General features: G+C 42.2%; 1 protein-coding gene across 1 annotated transcript; it reads right to left on the bottom strand.

The window, feature by feature from the left end:
* Window positions 1-1,101: 1,101 nt before the first annotated feature.
* On the bottom strand, window positions 1,102-20,025 carry LOC311112572 (chloride channel CLIC-like protein 1). Its single transcript, XM_084155708.1, has 6 exons — window positions 19,740-20,025; window positions 16,469-16,549; window positions 9,730-9,954; window positions 4,577-4,720; window positions 3,880-4,302; window positions 1,102-2,101 (listed from the first exon to the last, which is right to left on the bottom strand). Exons 1-6 carry the CDS (start codon window positions 19,893-19,895, stop codon window positions 2,009-2,011), a joined length of 1,122 nt encoding a protein of 373 aa, XP_084011834.1. The 5' UTR covers window positions 19,896-20,025; the 3' UTR covers window positions 1,102-2,008.
* Window positions 20,026-21,055: the final 1,030 nt, after the last annotated feature.

Below are 21,055 nucleotides of genomic sequence, written 5' to 3' on the forward strand. Positions count from 1 at the left end.
GAGCATTGAAGATGGGTCGTGGCTGGGTCTTCCAGCATGACAACGACCCGAAACACACAGCCAGGGCAACTAAGGAGTGGCTCCGTAAGAAGCATCTCAAGGTCCTGGAGTGGCCTAGCCAGTCTCCAGACCTGACCCCAATAGAAAATCTTTGGAGGGAGCTGAAAGTCCGTATTGCCCAGTGACAGCCCCGAAACCTGAAGGATCTGGATTAGGTCTGTATGGAGGAGTGGGCCAAAATCCCTGCTGCAGTGTGTGCAAACCTGGTCAAGACCTACAGGAAACGTATGATCTCTGTAATTGCAAACAATGCTTTAGTCCAGGTCTGGGAGGAGATCCCTCAGGAGACCATCCGCCACCTCATCAGGAGCATGCCCAGGCGTTGTAGGGAGGTCATACAGGCACGTGGAGGCCACACACACTACTGAGCCTCATTTTGACTTGTTTTAAGGACATTACATCAAAGATGGATCAGCCTGTAGTGTGGTTTTCCACTTTAATTTTGAGTGTGACTCCAAATCCAGACCTCCATGGGTTGATAAATTTGATTTCCATTGATCATTTTTGTGTGATTTTGTTGTCAGCACATTCAACTATGTAAAGAAAAAAGTATTTAATAAGATTATTTCATTCATTCAGATCTAGGATGTGTTATTTTTGTGTTCCCTTTATTTTTTTGAGCAGTGTATATATGGGGGCTACAACCATCCCAGCTCTGCAGATTTTGCTGCGAAGAGACAGAATCATTAGATCATTTGTTTTGGTACTGTCCATATGTAGCTTGTTTTTGGGTCACAGGTCCAGGAATGGCTGAAGAATTCCAACATTTACCTGGAGCCAACTCTGCAGATAGCACTACTGGGTCATTAGAAAAGTCATAGTCAAATCGATCAATAATATAATAATACTTTTAGCAAAAATGTTTATTTAATTTAAAAATCTGTAGGAACTATGAAAATAGAAAGGTTTAGAACTTTTGTGAAACATCACAGCAGTTGAAAAATATGGCAAATAGAAATCCAATATGGATGGTGTTGATAGATGGGAGGGGTTGAGTGGAGCTGAAGGGTGGGACTGATACCATAACTAATATAAAATATACTGTGTCCGTAAAATGTATATAGGTTCAGAACTTGTGTGAAACAGTTACAAATATATGGCAAATAGAATTCAAACTGGATGGTCTTCAGAAATAGATGGAAGGGGTTGACGGTAGCAGAAGGATAGTAGTAAAAACAAACAAAAGATAACAATTGTAAAATAGATTGTGTCTGTAAAATGTATATAGTATATACAAGCTGGAGTCAAGGAAAAGCAGCCAACAAGTGCTCAGCATATGTGGGAACTCCTTCAAGACTGTTGGAAAAGTATTCCAGGTGAAGCTCATTGAGAGAATGCCAAGAGTGTGCAAAGCTGTCATCAAGGCAAAGGGTGGCTACTTTGAAGAATCTCAAATATAAAATATATTTTGATTTGTTTAACACTTCTTTGGTTACTACATGATTCCATGTGTTATTTCATAGTTTTGTTGTCTTCAATATTAATCTACAATGTAGAAAATAGTAAAAATAAAGAAAAACCCTTGAATGAGTAGGTGTGTCCAAACTTTTGACTGGTACTGTGTGTGTGTGTGTGTGTGTGTGTATATATATACACACATACATATATATATATATACACATACACACACAAAACAATATATGGGGGATTGAAAATCATGCAGACAATTACATTGATGGAAGCTACAATCTGCAATATTAAAGCTGGTCTACCCCTAACAAAAACATACACATTTAAAGTAAGACATGTCAACAAACTGTGCTTTTTTTAGAGACAAAAATCACTACTGCTACATTGTAAACTGAAAAACATGACATTTTCAAAAAAGAAATAAAAAGTATTCTTTATTATCTTGATAAAAAAAATACAATGCATCTTCATATATGGCTTAAGGCATCCAACTCACGGATTGGAGATTGCGCACTGCTGTCAATGACAAGAACATTGTCTATAGTGCTAGTGACGTTGGTTCAGTCTCTTGTACAGGCACCCTATCAGTTTCACCATGCACCATCTTCTCTTCTGATGACTTCTCCAATGTCTGCAAAGCACAGTAAGCAAAGAGCAATATTTAGAAACAAATAATCCCAACAATGTGTTCAAAACATTAAGAACACCTTCCTAATATTGAGTTGTGCAAACACCCCCAGCAGCTTTGCAGTTCTTGACAAAAAACAGTGCGCCTGGCACCTACTACCATACCCTGTTCAAATGCACTTAAATATTTTGTCTTACCCATTCACCCTATGAATGGCACACATACACAATCCATGTATCAATTGTCTCAAGGCTTAAAATCCTTCTTTAACCTGTCTTCTCCCCTTCATTTACACTGATTGAAGAGTATTTAACAAGTGACATCAATAAAGGATCATAGCTTTCACCTGGTCAGTTGTCATGGAAAGAGAAGGTGTTCATAATATTTTGTACACTCAGTGTATATTAGTAATACCCAATGATGTACGCCTGCCTATACATGTGGATATGTCTATGGTAATACCATACAGAACATCATTCACATTATTTCAGAAGAGAATGGTGAGTTGCCACAAAACATTGCCACTACCGACAGGATCACTGCGCACAACATACACAATCATCATGTGTTGAGGGTACATGCACATTGACCAGGCAGGCAAACAAAAGCACAATAAAGCACAGTGGTGTTAAAAACATATGAAAGAGATGGCAAAGGGAAATTGGGGTAAAAAAAAAAAAAACACTGGATCTGCAATTTACCAATTGATGTAGAATCTGAATCATCCCATTAACGCATGTAAGGTGCTGTGGTTGGCATTTAAACACAAGGACAGAGGACTTACTGACTGTATACCCATAAACATAGATCATTTCCCAATATCCATAATGTAGTTTACGAAAGTTCAAATCAGGAAGGCTGGTTAATGATTGTTTGACAACCATCCACCACCAGCTATAATAACTTTAAACGCCCGTCATTGGAACTCCTTTCGCCTAGCATGGGGGGTTTCAATGCCAGCTGCCCAGCAAAGGGTTACCCATCATCAGCATCTGGCTCCGAGGAGCATGGTGTCATGAAGGGGTTTCTGTGAGAAGTACAGGAGGGGGTGTGTTACCCCATGTGGCGTTTTACCCCAAGTTATCCTAACAGGTAGGCCTACATTATATTCACTGTGTTTATGCAATTTTCTGGGGACATAAAATGTATCAATACATGCTAACTAGTTAAAATATCACATTTGGGATCTAGCTAAGGATTAAGCCCATGGTAAAAGCAGATAGGAAACCCCATGCATTAGCCTATGTATTTATAGCCATTATGCTGCATCAGTTGGGCTACAGGTGATAATGCGTATTGCTAATAGCATACCTGATAATATGGACCATGCATAGGCTATATGCATGGTCCAATATGTTAAAATAATTTTACCAATATGTTATTGGGCTCATTTCTGTAGGTGGAAATTCTATTTTAGATTTTAATTCATTTTGGAGTAGAATGTCCTTTTTAGAAGTCACCAGCTTAACTTAGTCCTTCTACATACAATTTCTCAGGGGGGGACCCCGGAACCCCACCCTAAGCGACATTTTCCTCCACTGCTAGAGGCAGGTCCCCTCTGTGGCTTGCAGCTCTGAAGTGTCAAATTATGTTTGGTTCTACTTTCAAGGATTTGTTGTGCAGCTTGCGGCCGAGACCACTTGCTGGAGTGACCTCCGGTATACAATTCCAGTGTAGAGGCTAAAAACCTAGAATGACAAGCTGCTTTTGATAAGCCCCCAGGTTCATAAGGGAACACCTTTGCATCCATAACTCAGTCGAGATCAACACAAACCACTTACATTATTCCCTTGTGTAGTTGTTGAGGGCTGCCTCTTGGCCAGCTGCTCAGCCTCCCAGTCAGTAGCCACCTTAGATTCAGACGTCACGTCCCTCTCATTGGGTTTGGCTTTAGCTGGAGAGGGTTTAGCTTCTTGTGAGTCATTTCCTTCAGTTGTGGCCCCAGCTACAACTGGTTCTTGCTGAATCTCTTCCTGGACGTTGCTAAACAGCCGGTCGTCGTTCCTCAGGGTCTCCACGTATCTGGGAGGGGAGCATTGAGGGGCGTCCCCCCCTGCCTGTGGGTCGTGGTTTGTCCCTCTCAGATGGGCCTTGGGCTCGGGCTTGTCCACGGCTGGAGGAGGGGGGTCCCTGGGCCTGCCGATGCGCAGCAGTCTCGTAATGCCGGGCCGGATGGCTGCCTGGCAGCTACAGTACATAAACACCTGAGGAAGATGGAGGAATATACTGCTTCAGTGACATTCAGGAAACTGGCTAAAACTGGAAACAGTTAGTATGACTGCTGTGTGATAGTCAGGGATGGGTTAAATTCCATTCCATTTCAATACAGAAGTAAATAGAAATTCTCAATCAAGAATTGAAAAGGGCCATTTAGTTTCTTAAGGATTTTTCAACACCAATTCTCTTTCTGAATTGTTTGAATTGAAATGGAATTTACCCAAGCCCTTGTGACAGTGTTTCAAGTGTGTGTGTGTGTACCAGGATGGAAAGCACGATGATGAAGAGCACAGGGATCTGCAGGGTGACCGGTAGGTCCTTGAGGGCAACGAGGAACTCACTGATCCTCTGGCCAAAGTGCTTCTGAGTTTCCGTGAAGAAGTTGGTGATGGTCATAGTGATTTCCTTCAGAGACAGAGATATAATAATACACTATCACACTGCGTCCCATTGGAAATAGGCTAAATGTTACACAGGTTATTGGTCGTCAACAGGGTTAGGGTCAATCCATTTCAGTGCAGTCAATGCAGGAAGGATTCACTCTCATTGTTTCCTTTATTTGGACAGGTAGAACTAGAGACGGATACAGAGAGATGGGATGCATTTAAGGGTTGGAGTTGGGGTTTGAACCCTAGTCTCCGGTAGGGACAGTTTATGTGCCTAGAGCATTACCGCTAGACCAAAGGCTTTGCACTTACTTCCTGTATGGACTGAATTGAAATAGAATTGTTCCCAACCCCGGTTGTCAACTACAGGTTACCTTAGTTGGGGGTACGAGAAGGATTGGGTTGACCATGAGGACTTCGTAGTACATCTTACAGAGATCGTGCTGGAGAGTCATGGCACCTCTGTACCAATCTGGGGTAAAGGCAGGAAGGAGTCCACTAAAGTCTTTCTAAAACTAGCCGCCGAAATTGTCGCAACCCCTATTACTAGCCTGTTCAACCTCTCTTTCGTAACGTCTGAGATCCCCAGAGATTGGAAAGCTGCCGCGGTCATCCCCCTCTTCAAAGGGGGTGACACTCTAGATCCAAACTGTTACAGACCCATATCCATCCTGCCCTGCCTTTCAAACGTTTTTGAAAGCCAAGTTAACAAAACAGATCACCGACCATTTCGAATCCCACCGTACCTTCTCCGCTATGCAATCCGGTTTCCGAGCTGGTCATGGGTGCACTTCAGCCACGCTCAAGGTCCTAAACGATATTATAACCGCGATCGATAATAAACAGTACTGTGCAGCCGTTTTCATTGACCTGGCCAAGGCTTTCGACTCTGTCAACCACCGCATTCTTATTGGCAGACTAAATAGCCTTGGATTCTCAAATGACTGCCTCGCCTGGTTCACCAACTACTTCTCAGATAGAGTTCAATGTGTCAAATCGGAGGGCCTGTTGTCTGGACCTATGGCAGTCTCTATGGGGGTGCCACAGGGTTCAATTCTTGGGCAGACTCTTTTCTCTGTGTATATCAATGACGTCGCTCTTGCTGCTGGTGACTCTCAGATCCACCTCTACGCAGACGACACCATTTTGTATACATCTGGCCCTTCATTGGACACTGTGTTAACAAACCTCCAAACGAGCTTCAATGCCATACAACACTCCTTCAGTAGCCTCCAACTGCTCTTAAACACTAGTAAAACTAAATGCATGCTCTTCAACCGAACGCTGCTTGCACCCGCCCACCCGACTAGAATCACTACTCTCGACGGGTCTGACCTAGAGTATGTGGACAACTACAAATATCTAGGTGTCTGGTTAGACTGTAAACTCTCCTTCCAGACTCACATTAAGAATCTCCAATCCAAAGTTAAATCTAGAATCGGTTTCCTATTTCGCAACAAAGCCTCCTTCACTCATGCTGCCAAACATGCCCTCGTAAAACTGACTATCCTACCGATCCTTGACTTCGGCGATGTCATTTACAAAATAGCCTCCAACACTCTACTCAGCAAATTGGATGTAGTCTATCACAGTGCCATCCGTTTTGTCTCCAAAGCCCCATATACTACCCACCACTGTGACCTGTACGCTCTTGTTGGCTGGTCCTCACTACATATTCGTCGCCAAACCCACTGGCTCCAGGCCATCTATAAATCACTGCTAGGCAAATCCCCGCCTTATCTTAGCTCATTGGTCACCATAGCAACACCCACCCGTAGTATGCGCTCCAGCAGGTATATCTCACTGGTCATCCCCAAAGCCAACACCTCCTTTGGCCGCCATTCCTTCCAGTTCTCTGCTGCCAATGACTGGAACAAATTGCAAAAATCTCTGAAGCTGGAGACACTTATCTCCCTCACTAACTTTAAGCATCAGTTGTCAGAGCACCTTACCGATCACTGCACCTGTACACAGCCCATCTGAAATTAGCCCGCCCAACTACCTCATCCCTATATTGTTATTTATTTTGCTCATTTGTACCCCAGTATCTCTATTTGCACATCATCTCTTGCACATCTATCATTCCAGTGTTAATACTAATTGTAATTATTTTGCACTATAGCCTATTTATTGCCTTACCTCCATAACTTGCTACATTTGCACACACTGTATATATATTTATTTCTGTTGTATTTTTTACTTTGTTTTGTTTTACCCCATATGTAACTCTGTGTTGTTGTTTTTATCGCACTGCTTTGCTTTATCTTGGCCAGGTCGCAGTTGTAAATGAGAACTTGTTCTCAACTGGTTTACCTGGTTAAATAAAGGTGAAAAAAAACACTGCCAATTTTGCTGGTTTTCCTACTTACAAAGCATGTAGAGGTCTGTAATTTTTATCATAGGTACACTTCAACTGTGAGAGACGGAATCTAAAACAAAAATCCAGAAAATCACATTGTAGGATTTTTAAGTAATTAATTTGCATTTTATTGCATGACATAAGTCATGCAATAAACCAGTAAGAATTCCGGCTCTCACAGACCTGTTAGTTTTTCTTTAAGAAGCCCTCCTGTTCTCCACTCATTACCTGTATTAACTGCACCTGTTTGAACTCGTTACCTGTATAAAAGACACCTGTCCACACACTCAATCAAACAGACTCCAACCTCTCCACAATGGCCAAGACCAGACAGCTGTGTAAGGACATCAGGGATAAAATTGTAGACCTGCACAAGGCTGGGATGGGCTACAGGACAATAGGCAAGCAGCTTGGTGAGAAGGCAACAACTGGCAATTATTAGAAAATGGAAGAAGTTCAAGATCACGGTCAATCACCCTCGGTCTGGGGCTCCATGCAAGATCTCACCTCGTGGGGCATCAATGATCATGAGGAAGGTGAGGGATCAGCCCAGAACTACACGGCAAGACCTGGTCAATGACCTGAAGAGAGCTGGGACCACAGTCTCAAAGAAAACCATTAGTAACACACTACGCCGTCATGGATTAAAATCCTGCAGCGCACGCAAGGTCCCCTTGCTCAAGCCAGCGCATGTCCAGGCCCGTCTGAAGTTTGCCAATGACCATCTGGATGATCCAGAGTAGGAATGGGAGGTCATGTGGTCTGATGAGACAAAAATATAGCTTTTTGGTCTAAACTCCACTCGCCGTGTTTGGATGAAGAAGAAGGATGAGTACAACCCCAAGAACACCATCCCAACCGTGAAGCATGGAGGTGGAAACATCATTCTTTGGGGATGCTTTTCTGCAAAGGGGACAGGACGACTGCACCGTATTGAGGGGAGGATGGATGGGGCCATGTATCGCGAGATCTTGGCCAACAACCTCCTTCCCTCAGTAAGAGCATTGAAGATGGGTCGTGGCTGGGTCTTCCAGCATGACAACGACCCGAAACACACAGCCAGGGCAACTAAGGAGTGGCTCCGTAAGAAGCATCTCAAGGTCCTGGAGTGGCCTAGCCAGTCTCCAGACCTGAACCCAATAGAAAATCTTTGGAGGGAGCTGAAAGTCCATATTGCCCAGCGACAGCCCCGAAACCTGAAGGATCTGGAGAAGGTCTGTATGGAGGAGTGGGCCAAAATCCCTGCTGCAGTGTGTGCAAACCTGGTCAAGACCTACAGGAAACGTATGATCTCTGTAATTGCAAACAAAGGTTTCTGTGCCAAATATTAAGTTCTGCTTTTCTGATGTATCAAATACTTATGTCATGCAATAAAATGCAAATTAATTACTTAAAAATCATACAATGTGATTTTCTGTATTTTTGTTTTAGATTCCGTCTCTCACAGTTGAAGTGTACCTATGATAAAAATTACAGACCTCTACATGCTTTGTAAGTAGGAAAACCTGCAAAATCGGCAGTGTATCAAATACTTGTTCTCCCCACTGTATGTGTATGTATATATCTATCTCTCGTGTGTTCGCAGGTGGGAAGAGTTAGCCAAATTCTTTTGTCAATTAGCTTCAGCTGGCTGGTGTGCAACCGTGGCAAATTTGCTTTGACTTTGGATAGCCCATCTCTGGGACAATATTTGTTGCACATCTTTTAGTTGTCTCATTAAATGCTTCCAATATTTGTATACGAATTTCTACAATTTATAGATGGTTTGAGGTTAAGTCGTAAAAATGTAGAGCTATTGACCTTTTAAAATATTGTCCCAGGTACATTGTGTAATTTACTGATGGTCCCCAACTAGCCACATAGGGATATTGGATGTCAAACCAAATTGACATTCGATCAGGTCGCATGCAGCTGCGCTCCAAATTACTTGGGTACTGTCAGCTGTGGGCAGGATTATAATAAACCCAACCCACGGAAAACTGTTACGGTACCCTTCATTCCGTGATATTCCATTCTTTCCTATAATTGCAAATCTGTTTTGGACGAGAATGACTTTATGACTAAATGTATCCTATTTACACTTTGTAGTCAATGATGACACTAGAATATATGTTTCTGGCTCATATTGATGCCACATAGGCCATTTTCAAAATGAGAAGTTGCTTTTTAGGGGCAGTCGCTCCTTAAATAATTGCAATGACAATGAGAACTATTCCTGGCGTTATAATGCCAACGAGTGGTGTCAGTTCTGTTTGTCTTGAGTGTCCAGTAAATGACTGTGCTCTGAATCAGAGTGGTTTAGTCATATCGATGAACACAGAAATGTGCAAGTTAGCTTCATACGCATCTCAGTCAGTCAGTGGAGCAGATCGGACTCGCCTCCTCAAGCAAAGATCAGACACATGCCAGCCAGCACCATTGAGAGCAGTTTTGTTTTTATATGTCCTGTAGATTGTGTGTAGGCTAGTCCTATCTTATGCGTTACAGTATGAACTTCTAAGTCCAGAAAATAAGTTCCCTCACAGAAAAAGAAAAGTTATTTTAATCCCGTGTAGCCTACTTTACAAACTATCAATCATCAATTCCTTTAGGCAAACCACATGTGGTGTGTACGGTTGTAAATCCACTTCATTTTGAGCATCACAGTCCCCTCTGCTACAAATTATCACCTTCATGACTGTCTCGATCTCCACACCAAAGGTGTCCTCAAAGTGCCATCTCGAGGCCTCGAATTCTTGTGGTTTGAGATCCACCAGGATCTGGCTGAGGGCATCGTCCAGAGCCCCCATTCTACAGCTGTCCATTCCCTCCAGAAGCGTCCAGATCTCTGCCAACGCTTGCCGAGACAGTCTTACTTTGGCGTCGTAGTAGAGATCATTCTGGAAATCACTGGGCTAGTGGTTGGAAAGAAATAGAAAATAAATAGTACAAAGTATAGGCATTTGGCATCTACAGATAGCATATTACATCACAAGGTGGTAACTAGGGTTGGGCGATGTCAACCTTTATCCTATCGTGATTATGTACTCAAAACTTTGTGATATACGATGGTATCGCCCCCTATTATAAATACCTCCGCTACAACCACATACTACAACTGGACGAATCATGACAAAAGATAATGTTGAAAGCCTGGGCAGAGGCTAAGTGGAGGCAAATCTTTTCTAATCTTTCTGGTAGAGCGTCAGCATTGCCTCATCTTCCTTTCTTAACGGGCATATTGTTTGTTCCATCTCTCATAAAGCTGTGATTGAGAATAGCCTAAGCCTAGGCTATAGACTAACTTTCATTCTTGTTCTTTTTGAATGCGGCACATTTTGGACAACTTCTTAGGCTATTAAAATATTTGGGAAATAGGCTACTGGTGATAACTTTAACTTGTCTTGACGCTTTTATGATAGGCCTAGCTGGGCAGGTTATTGGCCATTTTGGATTTCAACCTCATGTTTTTTTTTTCTTCCAGACAGCACAAATCATTTATTTTTTAACCCCCTAGAGTCGATGTCCGCATGGAAATCTAATTAGCATAATACAAAATCCCCATCAAAATCTGTCTGTTTAATAACCTAGAGATGTTTTTTTGCATGGGCTGTGTCTCAAACAACGGCATCCGCTCATGACGGCCTTCCGCATCTGCAGTGGAAGGTGGCAAAGCTAAAGCAGTATTTGTCAGACCAGGAGACGTCCCGAAAATCAGTCTTCTCACAAAAACATCTGCGTCCGAACGGTTTGGGCTGCACATTAATATGACCCCTCTATGGAAAGATGAGACTCTCACGAACAGGATGGTGTTCTCCGTTTTGGTATAGGGGTAATTCCACATCTCTCAGATATAGGACCGACACTTCAAAACATACTTCTTTTTGATGTATTTTTTGACATGTATGAATCTGTTATTCAATGCGTTTCTATGGGCTAATAGAAGTTAAAACTTAACGTTTAAGTGCTACTCTACGGTATGGTAATGTTCATGGTAGAGTTCAAATGTAATTATATTATTATTGTAGTCCCATCCTCCACCACAGAGTTCTTGTAAATTACATTTGTTTGTTGCAAGTCAAGTTTCTGTTTGCATGTCCTGATTCGTCACTCTTCCTCCCAAAGTGTGCACTAGTTCAGTGTTCCTCATTCTTGGCCCAGAAGGGCAGCAGTGTGTAAATTGTCATCCCTACCTGTGCTAGAACACCTATTAAAACTACAATAAGACCATACTTGGATAAATTGAGTGAATTAATGGTTGGGTGTGACAACATGCACTAAACCGGAGTATACAGATATCATGAACAATAAAAAAAACTGTCATTGAATTGTGACTAGTGCACTGATCATTAGTTGTACATTGATAATCCGTGTTAGGTTTCCACCCATTTTAACCTTTTTGATAATTAATTTTGTGCTCCTTTTTCACAGGCGGTTCAGGGCTGATGACCTGTCTCCATAGCTGAGAGAAGCCGAGAAGGAATATCACTTTGTCCCCAATACTACTACAAATATTTCTAACTGTACTGATGAGAAAGAGGAAGGCAGACTTATCCATTGTTGCTGAACTGTGTTCAGTCAAGTTTACAGTGACAATTTGTTACCAGCCATATGTTCAATAAGGTATTCTGCAAATAGTTCTGCCAATCTTATGTTGGAAACCATTATCAAGGAAAACGAGTCAAACACTTTGTGGAAATTGTAACCGGTTTCTTGAACACGAACGAGGACAATAATAACTGTTACCTGTAGGACAGTGTCTCTATCACAGGTCTCCAGGTGTACAGTAAGGGGTATATCCTTAATAAAATAATTTGTGATGGTTAATTGTGCAGACTGATTGCTACGTCATGACAAATCCATTAACTAATTAAAAACGTATCTGCTTTATGCCTCTGCATTTTCCAGTCGACACAAGCAAGGAAAAACTTGTGTATATGCAATAATGCCCATGTCTTGCAGCTTTAACAGTATTGAGTCAAGAAACAGCTTTGTCGACTGTCTCACCAAGGGCTAACTCAAAGAATGTTACGGCAAGGTTATGTCCATCTACTCTGTCTCTTCAAATTTGACAAATACACAACATGGAGTTATTGTTACTGGCAATATATACACTACATCACCAAAAGTATGTGGACACATGCTTATCGAACATCTCATTCCAAAATCATGGGCATTAATATAGAGTTGGTCCCCCCCTTTGCTGCTATTACAGCCTCCACTCTTCTGGGAAGGCTTTCCACTAGATGTTGGAACACTGCTGCAGAGACTTGCCTCCATTCAGCAACAAGAGCATTAGTGAGGTCGGCATTCCAATTCATCCTAAAGGTGTTCGATGGGGTTGAGGTCAGGGCTCTGTGGAGGCCAGTCAAGTTCTTCCACACCGACCTCGACAAACCATTTCTGTATGGACCTCGCTTTGTGCACGGGGGCTTTGTCATGCTGAAACAGGAAAGGGCCTTCCCAAAACTGTTGCCACAAAGTTGGAAGCACAGAATCGTCTAGAATGTCATTGTATGCTGTAGAGTTAAGATTTCCCTTCACTGGAACTAAAAGGGGCCTAGCCCGAACCATGGGAAAAAATTGCCCCAGACCATTATTCCTCCTCCACCAAATGTTATGTTTGAATAGTTGACGCTATTCATTGGAGCAGGTAGCGTTCTCCTGGCATCCACCAAACCCAGATTCGTCCATCAGACTGCCAGATGGTGAAGCGTGATTCATCACTCCAGAGAACGCGTTTCCACTGCTCCAGAGTCCAATGTCGGTGAGCTTTACACCACTTCTAAATATTATTGTTATTCCAGGTGACTACCTCATGAAGCTGGGTGAGAGAATGCCAAGAGTGTGCAAAGCTGTCATCAAGGCAAAGGGTGGCTACTTTGAAGAATCTAAAATATATTTTGGTTACTACATGATTCCATATGTGTTATTTCATAGTTTTGATGTCTTCACTATTATTCTATAATGTAGAAAACAGTAAAAATAAAGGAAAATCCTGGAATGAGTAGGTGTCCAAACTTATGACTGGTACTGTAAGTATTCAGACCCTTTGCTATAAGACTCGAAATTGAGCTCAGGTGCATCCCGTTTCCATTGATCATCCTTAAATGTTTCTACAACTTGATTGGTGTCCACCTGTGGTAAATTAAACTGATTGGACATGATTTGGAAAGGCACACACCTGTCTATATAAAGGTCCCACAGTTGACAGTGCACGTCAGAGCAAAAACCAAGCCATTAGGTCGAAATAATTGTCCGTAGAGCTCTGAGACAGGATTGTGTTGAGGCACAGATCTGGGGAAGGGTAGCAAACATTTTTGCAGCATTGAAGGTCCCCAAGAACACAGTGGCCTCCATCATTCTTAAATGGAAGAAGCTTGGAACCACCAAGACTCTTCCTAGAGCTGGCCGCCCGGCCAAACTGAGCAATCGGGGGAGAAGGGCCTTGGTCAGGGAGGTGACCAAGAACCCGATGGTCACTCTGACAGAGCTCCATAGTTCCTCTGTGGAGATGGGAGAACCTTCCAGAAGGACAAACATCTCTGTAGAGTGGCCAGACGGAAGACACTCAGTAAAAGGCACATGACAGCCTGCTTGGGGTTTGCCAAAAGGCACCTAAAGGACTCTGACCACAAGATTCTTTGGTCTGATGAAACCAACATTGAACTCTTTGGGCTGAATGCAAACAGTCACATCTGGAGGAAACCTGGCACCATCCCTACGGTGAAGCATCGTGATAGCAGCATCATGCTGTGGGGATGTTTTTAGCGGCAGGGACTGAGAAACTAGTCAGGATCGAGGAAAAATGAACGTAGCAAAGTACAAAGAGATCCTTGATGAAAACCTGCTCCAGAGCGCTCAGGACCTCAGACTGGGGCGAAGGTTCACCTTCCAACAGGACAACGACCCTAAGCACACAGCCAAGACAACGCAGGAGTGGCTTCGGGACAAGTGTCTGAATGTCTTTGAGTGGCCCAGTCAGAACCCGGACTTGAACCCGATCGAACATCTCTGGAGAGACCTGAAAATAGCTGTGCAGCTACGCTCCCCATCCAACTTGACAGAGATTGAGAGGATCTGCAGAGAAGAATGGGAGAAACTCCCAAAATACAGGTGTGCCAAGCTTGTAGCGTCATACCCAAGAAGACTCAAGGCTGTAATCACTGCCAAAGGTGCTTCAACAAAGTACTGAGTAAAGGGTCTGAATACTTATGTAAATGTGAAATTTCCGTTTTTCTAAAAACCTGTTTTTGCTTTGTCATTATGGGGTATTGTGTGTAGATGGATGAGGGGAAAATGTTATTTAATCCATTTTAGAATAAGGCTGCAACGTAACAAAGTGTGGAAAAAGTAAAGGGGTCTGAATACTTTCCCGAATGCACTGTAAATTGATGTTTACAAAAGGTTGGTTTTGGCTTTGGTTATGTTGCACTGCAGCTATCTAGAAATGACCACAGTAATTTGTGTGAATCAACTTGCTAGCTAGCTTCTTAGCCTGTTAGTTAGCAGTACAGTATGAAGATGGGCAGAAACCGCTTCTCCAATAGAAATCCACGATCACACTTCTAGGCAATACCATGGCGACATTGGCTAGCTAAGCTCATGCGCAGGAACACGTCAGTGTCACTTTCATAAGGTTGGAGTATTAACATGTTCAACTACTTAAGACATTGGCTCTAATCCAGGTTGTGCCTTAAGATTTTCCACTTTATTTTCACAATTTGTCCTTTTCCACTCTCATTGGCTGTGTTCGAGAGCATGAAAAAAACAGTGATGTATTGTGGGAAAATTGTGACTGACTGATCTACAAATAATAATGAGTTGTTATTTATGATGCAAGGTGACTTGTAGATCAGTCAGTCGGCAGTTGCCTGCACTGTCGGCTGCAATATCAAGCCCATAGACTTCTCAAACCCCGGACTGCTTCGCAAGCGTTCCCATAAATATTAATAATAATAATATAAGTATTGCGATGTTGGCCTCTGGGTTTAGAAACTGTAGTTAGGTGCTGAAGATATTAGTTCAGGCGATACATTCGACACATCTAACTTCTGGAATTAGCAATTCAAGCTACTTTATACAGTAAAAAAACTAGTTGCTAGCAAGTTATCCGGGTGCACGGTAGCCTATCTAACATACCTACATGTAGCTAGGATGTAAACAAACTGGATCATTGGGTGAGGCTGACCTGTCACTCCAAAACCGGTTGACCAATAGACGCATCATCTTAGGCTCCCTCTTAACCCCACCTACATGGAATGAATGTGCCAAAACTTAGCAACTGCAAAAACTGAAAACAAAATGAAAACAAAATGCAGGGTAACATACCCAAAGATAGAAAAAATTGCAGGCAAAGAGGGACCCGTTTCACTGAATATATATATTTTAGCATTCATTTACAATTCATTTGTTCTTGCCTTTCAAAATGATTTCCTTGCAATATTATTTATTTTGCTCTCAGTACTTGTGATTTTATTGCTTTCAATATCATTAATTTTGTTTGCAATACTAAGGATTTTGTTCTCGAATTCAAAAGGCTTGCTTGATATTAAAGGCTGAAGACTAATTCCATTCTTCTTCCTCCACACGGCGATGTTCGGACATCTTTGTCTGGTGTAAAAGGAGGCTATTGCAAACATCATCACAAATGTACACTTGGTTAAAACGCTGATTGTTTTGCCCCAATGCAATGTGTCCTCCCGAGTGGCGCAGTGGTCTAAAGCACTGCATTGCAGTGCTAGCTGTGCCACTAGAGATCCTGGTTCGAATCCAGGCTCTGTCGTAGCTGGCCGCGACCGGGAGACCCATGGGGCGGCGCACAATTGGCCCAGCGTCGTCCAGGGAGGGGGGAGGGAATGGCCGGCAGGGATGTAGCTCAGTTGGTAGAGCATGGCGTTTGCAAATATTGTATGCACTAACTGTAAGTCGCTCTGGATAAGAGCGTCTGCTAAATGACGTAAATGTAAATGTAGACTGTGCCCTGCTTGTGCTCCTGCAATATCCTTAGTTAGCCTATAACAGACAGAAGGTTGTAGCCTACATCACAAATTAGCTTACAAATATATATTTTTTCGGAATATTCGTTTCAAATAGCTGCAGGGTTTTTATTTCTGTTATTCAGAAATATGAGGCAGAGACGTAGGCTACATCATCAAGGCGATCAAATTGGTTGAGAGTTCAGAAGAGGGTGAGTAAAGAGAGAAATGTGAAGGGAGGGAGAGGTTGAGCAGCAGCTATGTAAAAACATTTGGTGGGTGTAAAATAACATGCGCAGAATGTGAATCGGATCGATCAGCTCTGGGGAAAAAGATCCAGGGGGGCCTGCGGGATGGTTACATACTGATCCGCAGCCCCGGCTTTTACATAAAGAGCATTAGGGCATCGATTGTTAGTGTTCATACCAGATGAGACAATGCCAAAACATACCAGGCCAAATTTTTCAATCTCCTTCAGAAGCTTGGTGAGGAATTGCTTGAACACAGCGTTGCATGACGGCAGCTGTGAAACCTGTGTAAAGAAAAATTAAATACAAATCAGGAAAGTGACATATCACCTTCTCGCCATTCTGTCATAAGCATTTAATAGATGGCGAGAATAATGTGTATTCGACATGTTTGTATTTTCAACTTCAACTACCTCAACTAGCCGGTGCCCCTGCACATTTACTCTGCACCGGTACCCCCCTGTATATATAGCCTCCCAACTTTTATTTTACTTCTGGTCTTTTTTTCTCTCTCAACACTTTGTTTTATTCTACTTTTTTTATTAAAAATAAATGCACTGTTGGTTAAGGGCTGTAAGTAAGCATTTCACTGTAATGTGTGCACCTGTTGTATTCGGCGCATGTGGCCAATAAAATTTGATTTGATTTGATTTTGTTCAAATAGCTTGCTGCCGCAATAGGAAACATGACAAAGAAAACACCTCGGAAAGGGAAAACCTAGTCAGTTGCACAACTGAATGCATTGAACTGAAATGTGTCTTCTGCATTTAAAAGGTGCACTACGCAGAAAATCGCTCTGCCATTTCCCAGTTGGTAAAATTCTAATAGTTCGCTTCATTTCAGTTTGTGACAAAACAAGCAAGTCTAGTGTAGATAATCATTGTACCATTAAAAACAGTGTGAAATATATTTCCCATAACCAAAAATATTGTATTTTCAGCTGTTTGAAGCTGGTGTACAAATCCGAAAGTAAAAGAGCAAAAAACAAAACTTAAGTGCGCATACAACATACCGTTTCTTAGATTTGCTTTCAATGAGAATGGCCGATCTATAGACCCCTTCCTGTGTTTACAAACATTGCCGCACGAGGGCGATGCACGCACGTTGGTGGCATAACAAGGGGGAGTTCTTATAGAACGCCAGCAAAAAAAAAGCCTATTTTTAACATGCTGCTTATTAGTGCATTTCACACTACTTTTGGATTATAATAAGATTAAGGCTCGTATGAATGTCCTGCTTAATATAATGTTTGTGTCATCGAAAATCAACTGCATTATACTTACACTTCAACCAGTAAAATGGCTCTTTGGCTAGCTGTTGCTACAGCCTATATCAATGAACGTTAGCATTCTAGCTAACAACTGCTGCATCCAAAATAGTTATTTTGCAAAGATCACAACCAAATATAATCTTAGCGACTGTTCAATCGATAATAAAAACATTGTAAGCGTATGACAATCACCAAAACATTATTTTGATTAGAATAAATAAAAACTTAAATCTAGGCTATGTTGACTGGGCGCAGATGGCGATGGCTTTCTTACTGCCGCCAAGAGTCGCGCGCATCTGTGCGTGACGTCAGTGTTTCACGTACTGGAAAAGGGTCTAGAACACACATTTCTATGTGAATTTGTCCATGTCACCTAAAAAGTTACATATTGCAGCCCATTGGTCAAAATATGCGTTTTTGATTGGATACCCTAAATAATAAGATAAAAAAAGGGGGTAGATCAGCTTAAATATTGCAGATAGATTGTAGCTTCCATCAAAGTAATTATCAGCATCATTTTCAAACCCCCATATTTCTTTGTAAATATATTTATAAACAGTACCAGTCAAAAGTTGACACACCTACTCATTCCAGGGTTTTTCTTTATTTTTACTATTTTCTACATTGTAAAATAATAGTTAAGACATCAAAACTATGAAATAACACATGGAATCATGTAGGAATAAAAAAAAAAAAAAGTGTTAAAACTATATTTTAGATTCTTCAAAGTAGCCACCCTTTGCCTTGATGACAGCTTTGCACACGCTTGGCATTCTCTCAACCAGCTTCACCTGGAATGCTTTTCCAACAGTCTTGAAGGAGTTCCCACATGCTGAGCACTTGTTGGCTGCTTTTCCTTCACTCTGCGGTCCAACTCATCTCCATTGGGTTGAGGTTGGGTGATTGTGGAGGCCAGGTCATCTGATGCAGCACTCCATTACTCTCCTTCTTGGTCAAATAGCCCTTACACTGAGGTGTGTGTTGGGTCATTGTCCTGTTGAAAAACAAATGATAGTCCCATTAAGCGCAAACCAGATGGGATGGCGTATCGCTGCAGAATGCTGTGGTAGTCATGCTGGTTAAGTGTGCCTTGAATTCTAAATAAATCAGCAAAGCACCCCAACACCATCACACCTCCTCCTCCATGCTTCACGGTGGGAACCACAAATGCGGAGATCATCCGTTCACCTACTCTGCGTCTCACAAAGACACAGCGGTTGGAACCAAAAATCTCCAATTTGGACTCATTAGACCAAAGGACAGATTTCCACCGGTCTAAATGTCCATTGCTCGTGTTTCTTGGCCCAAGCAAGTCACTTCTTCTTATTGGTGTCCTTTAGTAGTGGTTTCTTTGCAGCAATTCGACCATGAAGGCCTGATTCACGCAGTCTCCTCTGAACAGTTGATGTTGAGATGTGTCTGTTACTTGAACTTTGTGAAGCATTTATTTGGGCTGCAATCTGAGGTGCAGTTAACTCTAATGAATGTATCTTCTGCAGCAGAGGTAAGTGGGTCTTCCTTTCCTGTGGCGGTCCTCATGAGAGCCAGTTTCATCATAGCGCTTGATGGTTTTTGCGCCTGAAATGTTCAAAGTTCTTGAAATGTTTCGTATTGACTGACCTTCATGTCTGAAAGTAATGATGGCCTGTTGTTTATCTTTGCTTATTTGAGCTGTTCTTCATTGAGAAGGAAAGAAATTCTACAAATTAATTTTTGACAAAGCACACCTGTTAATTGAAATGCATCCAGGTGACTACCTCATGAAGCTGGTTGAGAGAATGCCAAGAGTGTGCAAAGCTGTCACCAAGGCAAAGGGTGGCTACGTTGAATAATTTTTAAATATAAAATATATTGACTTGTTTAACACTTTTTGGGTTCCTACAGGATTCCATGTGTTATTTCATAGTTTTGATGTCCTCACCATTATTCTACAATGTAGAAAATAGTAAAAATAAAGAAAAACCCTGGAATGAGTAGGTGTGTCCAAACAAACTTTTGACTGGTACAGTACATACATACATATTTTTTTAAACTATATTTCCTTTTTTATTTTCTGCTAACCTTACCACCCCTCCCCTCCCCTAATATGAGTAAACTAATGAACAACAGTTAGGCTTTTACTTCCAACAATAAGATAATAATTTCAACTTATGGCACCGAGTCAAGGCACGGAAACATGCATTGCATAGCTGCTTGTACTGTACCTCAGCAGGCTTTCTCATGGTCTTTGTGCTTGCGTCGTAGTTCAAAATATCATAGGGATCAATCCATTCTTCATCGTCCATCTGCCCTTGAGCAACGAGCAACAGGCTGCATACAGCAGCAGTGATGATGCACGTCGTGACAGCACTTGTTGACATCTTCTTCGTTTTAAGACGGCTAGCTAGCTAACGTTACTACTATGACATTTGAGGCTACTCTAGCTAACAAGCTATGCTACAGAGAACTTTGTCCTCATAAACCAGAAACACATCGCAATAACGTCAAGCTGTGATCTGTCTTTGGCGATGTTCTTCTTCCTCTTCTTTGGTATTATGGCGTTCGCAACAATTATATATGCATTCCGCCACCTACTGCGCAGGTGGATAATAAAGATCCCAAATGGGAAAAAATGCGGGGTAAAAAGATAAATAATAATAAATAATACTGTATATACACACTGAACAAAAATATAAACTCAACATGTAACAACTTCAAAATATTTTACTTGATCAGAATACTAGTGAGTATGTGACCCCCATTTGCCTCATGCAGCGTGAAATCTCCTTTGCATTGAGTTGATCAGGCTGTTGATTGTGGCCTGTGGAATGTTGTCCCACTCCTCTTCAATGGCTGTGCGAAGTTGTTGGATATCGGCAGGAACAGGAACAAGTTGTTGTACACGTTGATCCAGAGCATCCAAACAGGCTCAATGGGTGACATGTCTGGTGAGTATGCAGGCCGTGGAATAACTGGGACATATTCAGCTTCCAGGAATTGTGTACAGATCCTTGCTACATTGGGCAGTGCATTATCATGCTGTAACATGAGATGATGGTGGCGGATGAATGGCACGACAATGGGCCGCAGGATCTCGTGACGGTATCTCTGTGCATTCATGTTGCCATCGATAAAATGCAGTTGTGTTCGTTGTCCATAGCTTATGACTGCCCATACCATAACCCCACTGCCACCATCGGGCATTATGTTCGCAAACTTGACGTCAGCAAACCACTCGCCCACATGACGCTATACACGCTGTCTGCCGTCTGGTACAGTTGAAATCGGGATTCATCCATGAAGAGCACACTTCTCCAGTGTGCCACTGGCCATAGAAGGTGAGCGTTTGCCCACTGAAGTCGGTTACGACAGCGAACTGCAGTCAGGTCAAGACCCTGGTGAGAACGAGGAGCACGCAGATGCTCTGAGCAGCTTCCCTGAGACGGTTTCTGACAGTTTGTGTAGATATTCTTCAGTTGTGCAAACCCACAGTTTCATCAGTTGTCCAGGTGGCTGGTCTCAGACAATCCCGCAGGTGAAG

This window comes from Coregonus lavaretus (assembly GCF_964263955.1).
Source record: "Coregonus lavaretus genome assembly, chromosome: 38".
Lineage (NCBI taxonomy): Eukaryota > Metazoa > Chordata > Actinopteri > Salmoniformes > Salmonidae > Coregonus > Coregonus lavaretus.

What these genes read in the sequence shown, in the direction of transcription:
- LOC311112572 (XM_084155708.1), bottom strand. Translation starts at nt 19,895, where the DNA reads ATGTCAACAAGTGCTGTCACGACGTGCATCATCACTGCTGCTGTATGC. An exon ending in CCATGAGAAAGCCTGCTGAG is followed by an intron (nt 16,550 to 19,739) that starts GTACAGTACAAG and finishes TTCTTTACACAG; the next exon opens with GTTTCACAGCTGCCGTCATG. An exon ending in TCATCGTGCTTTCCATCCTG is followed by an intron (nt 4,303 to 4,576) that starts GTACACACACAC and finishes CATCTTCCTCAG; the next exon opens with GTGTTTATGTACTGTAGCTG.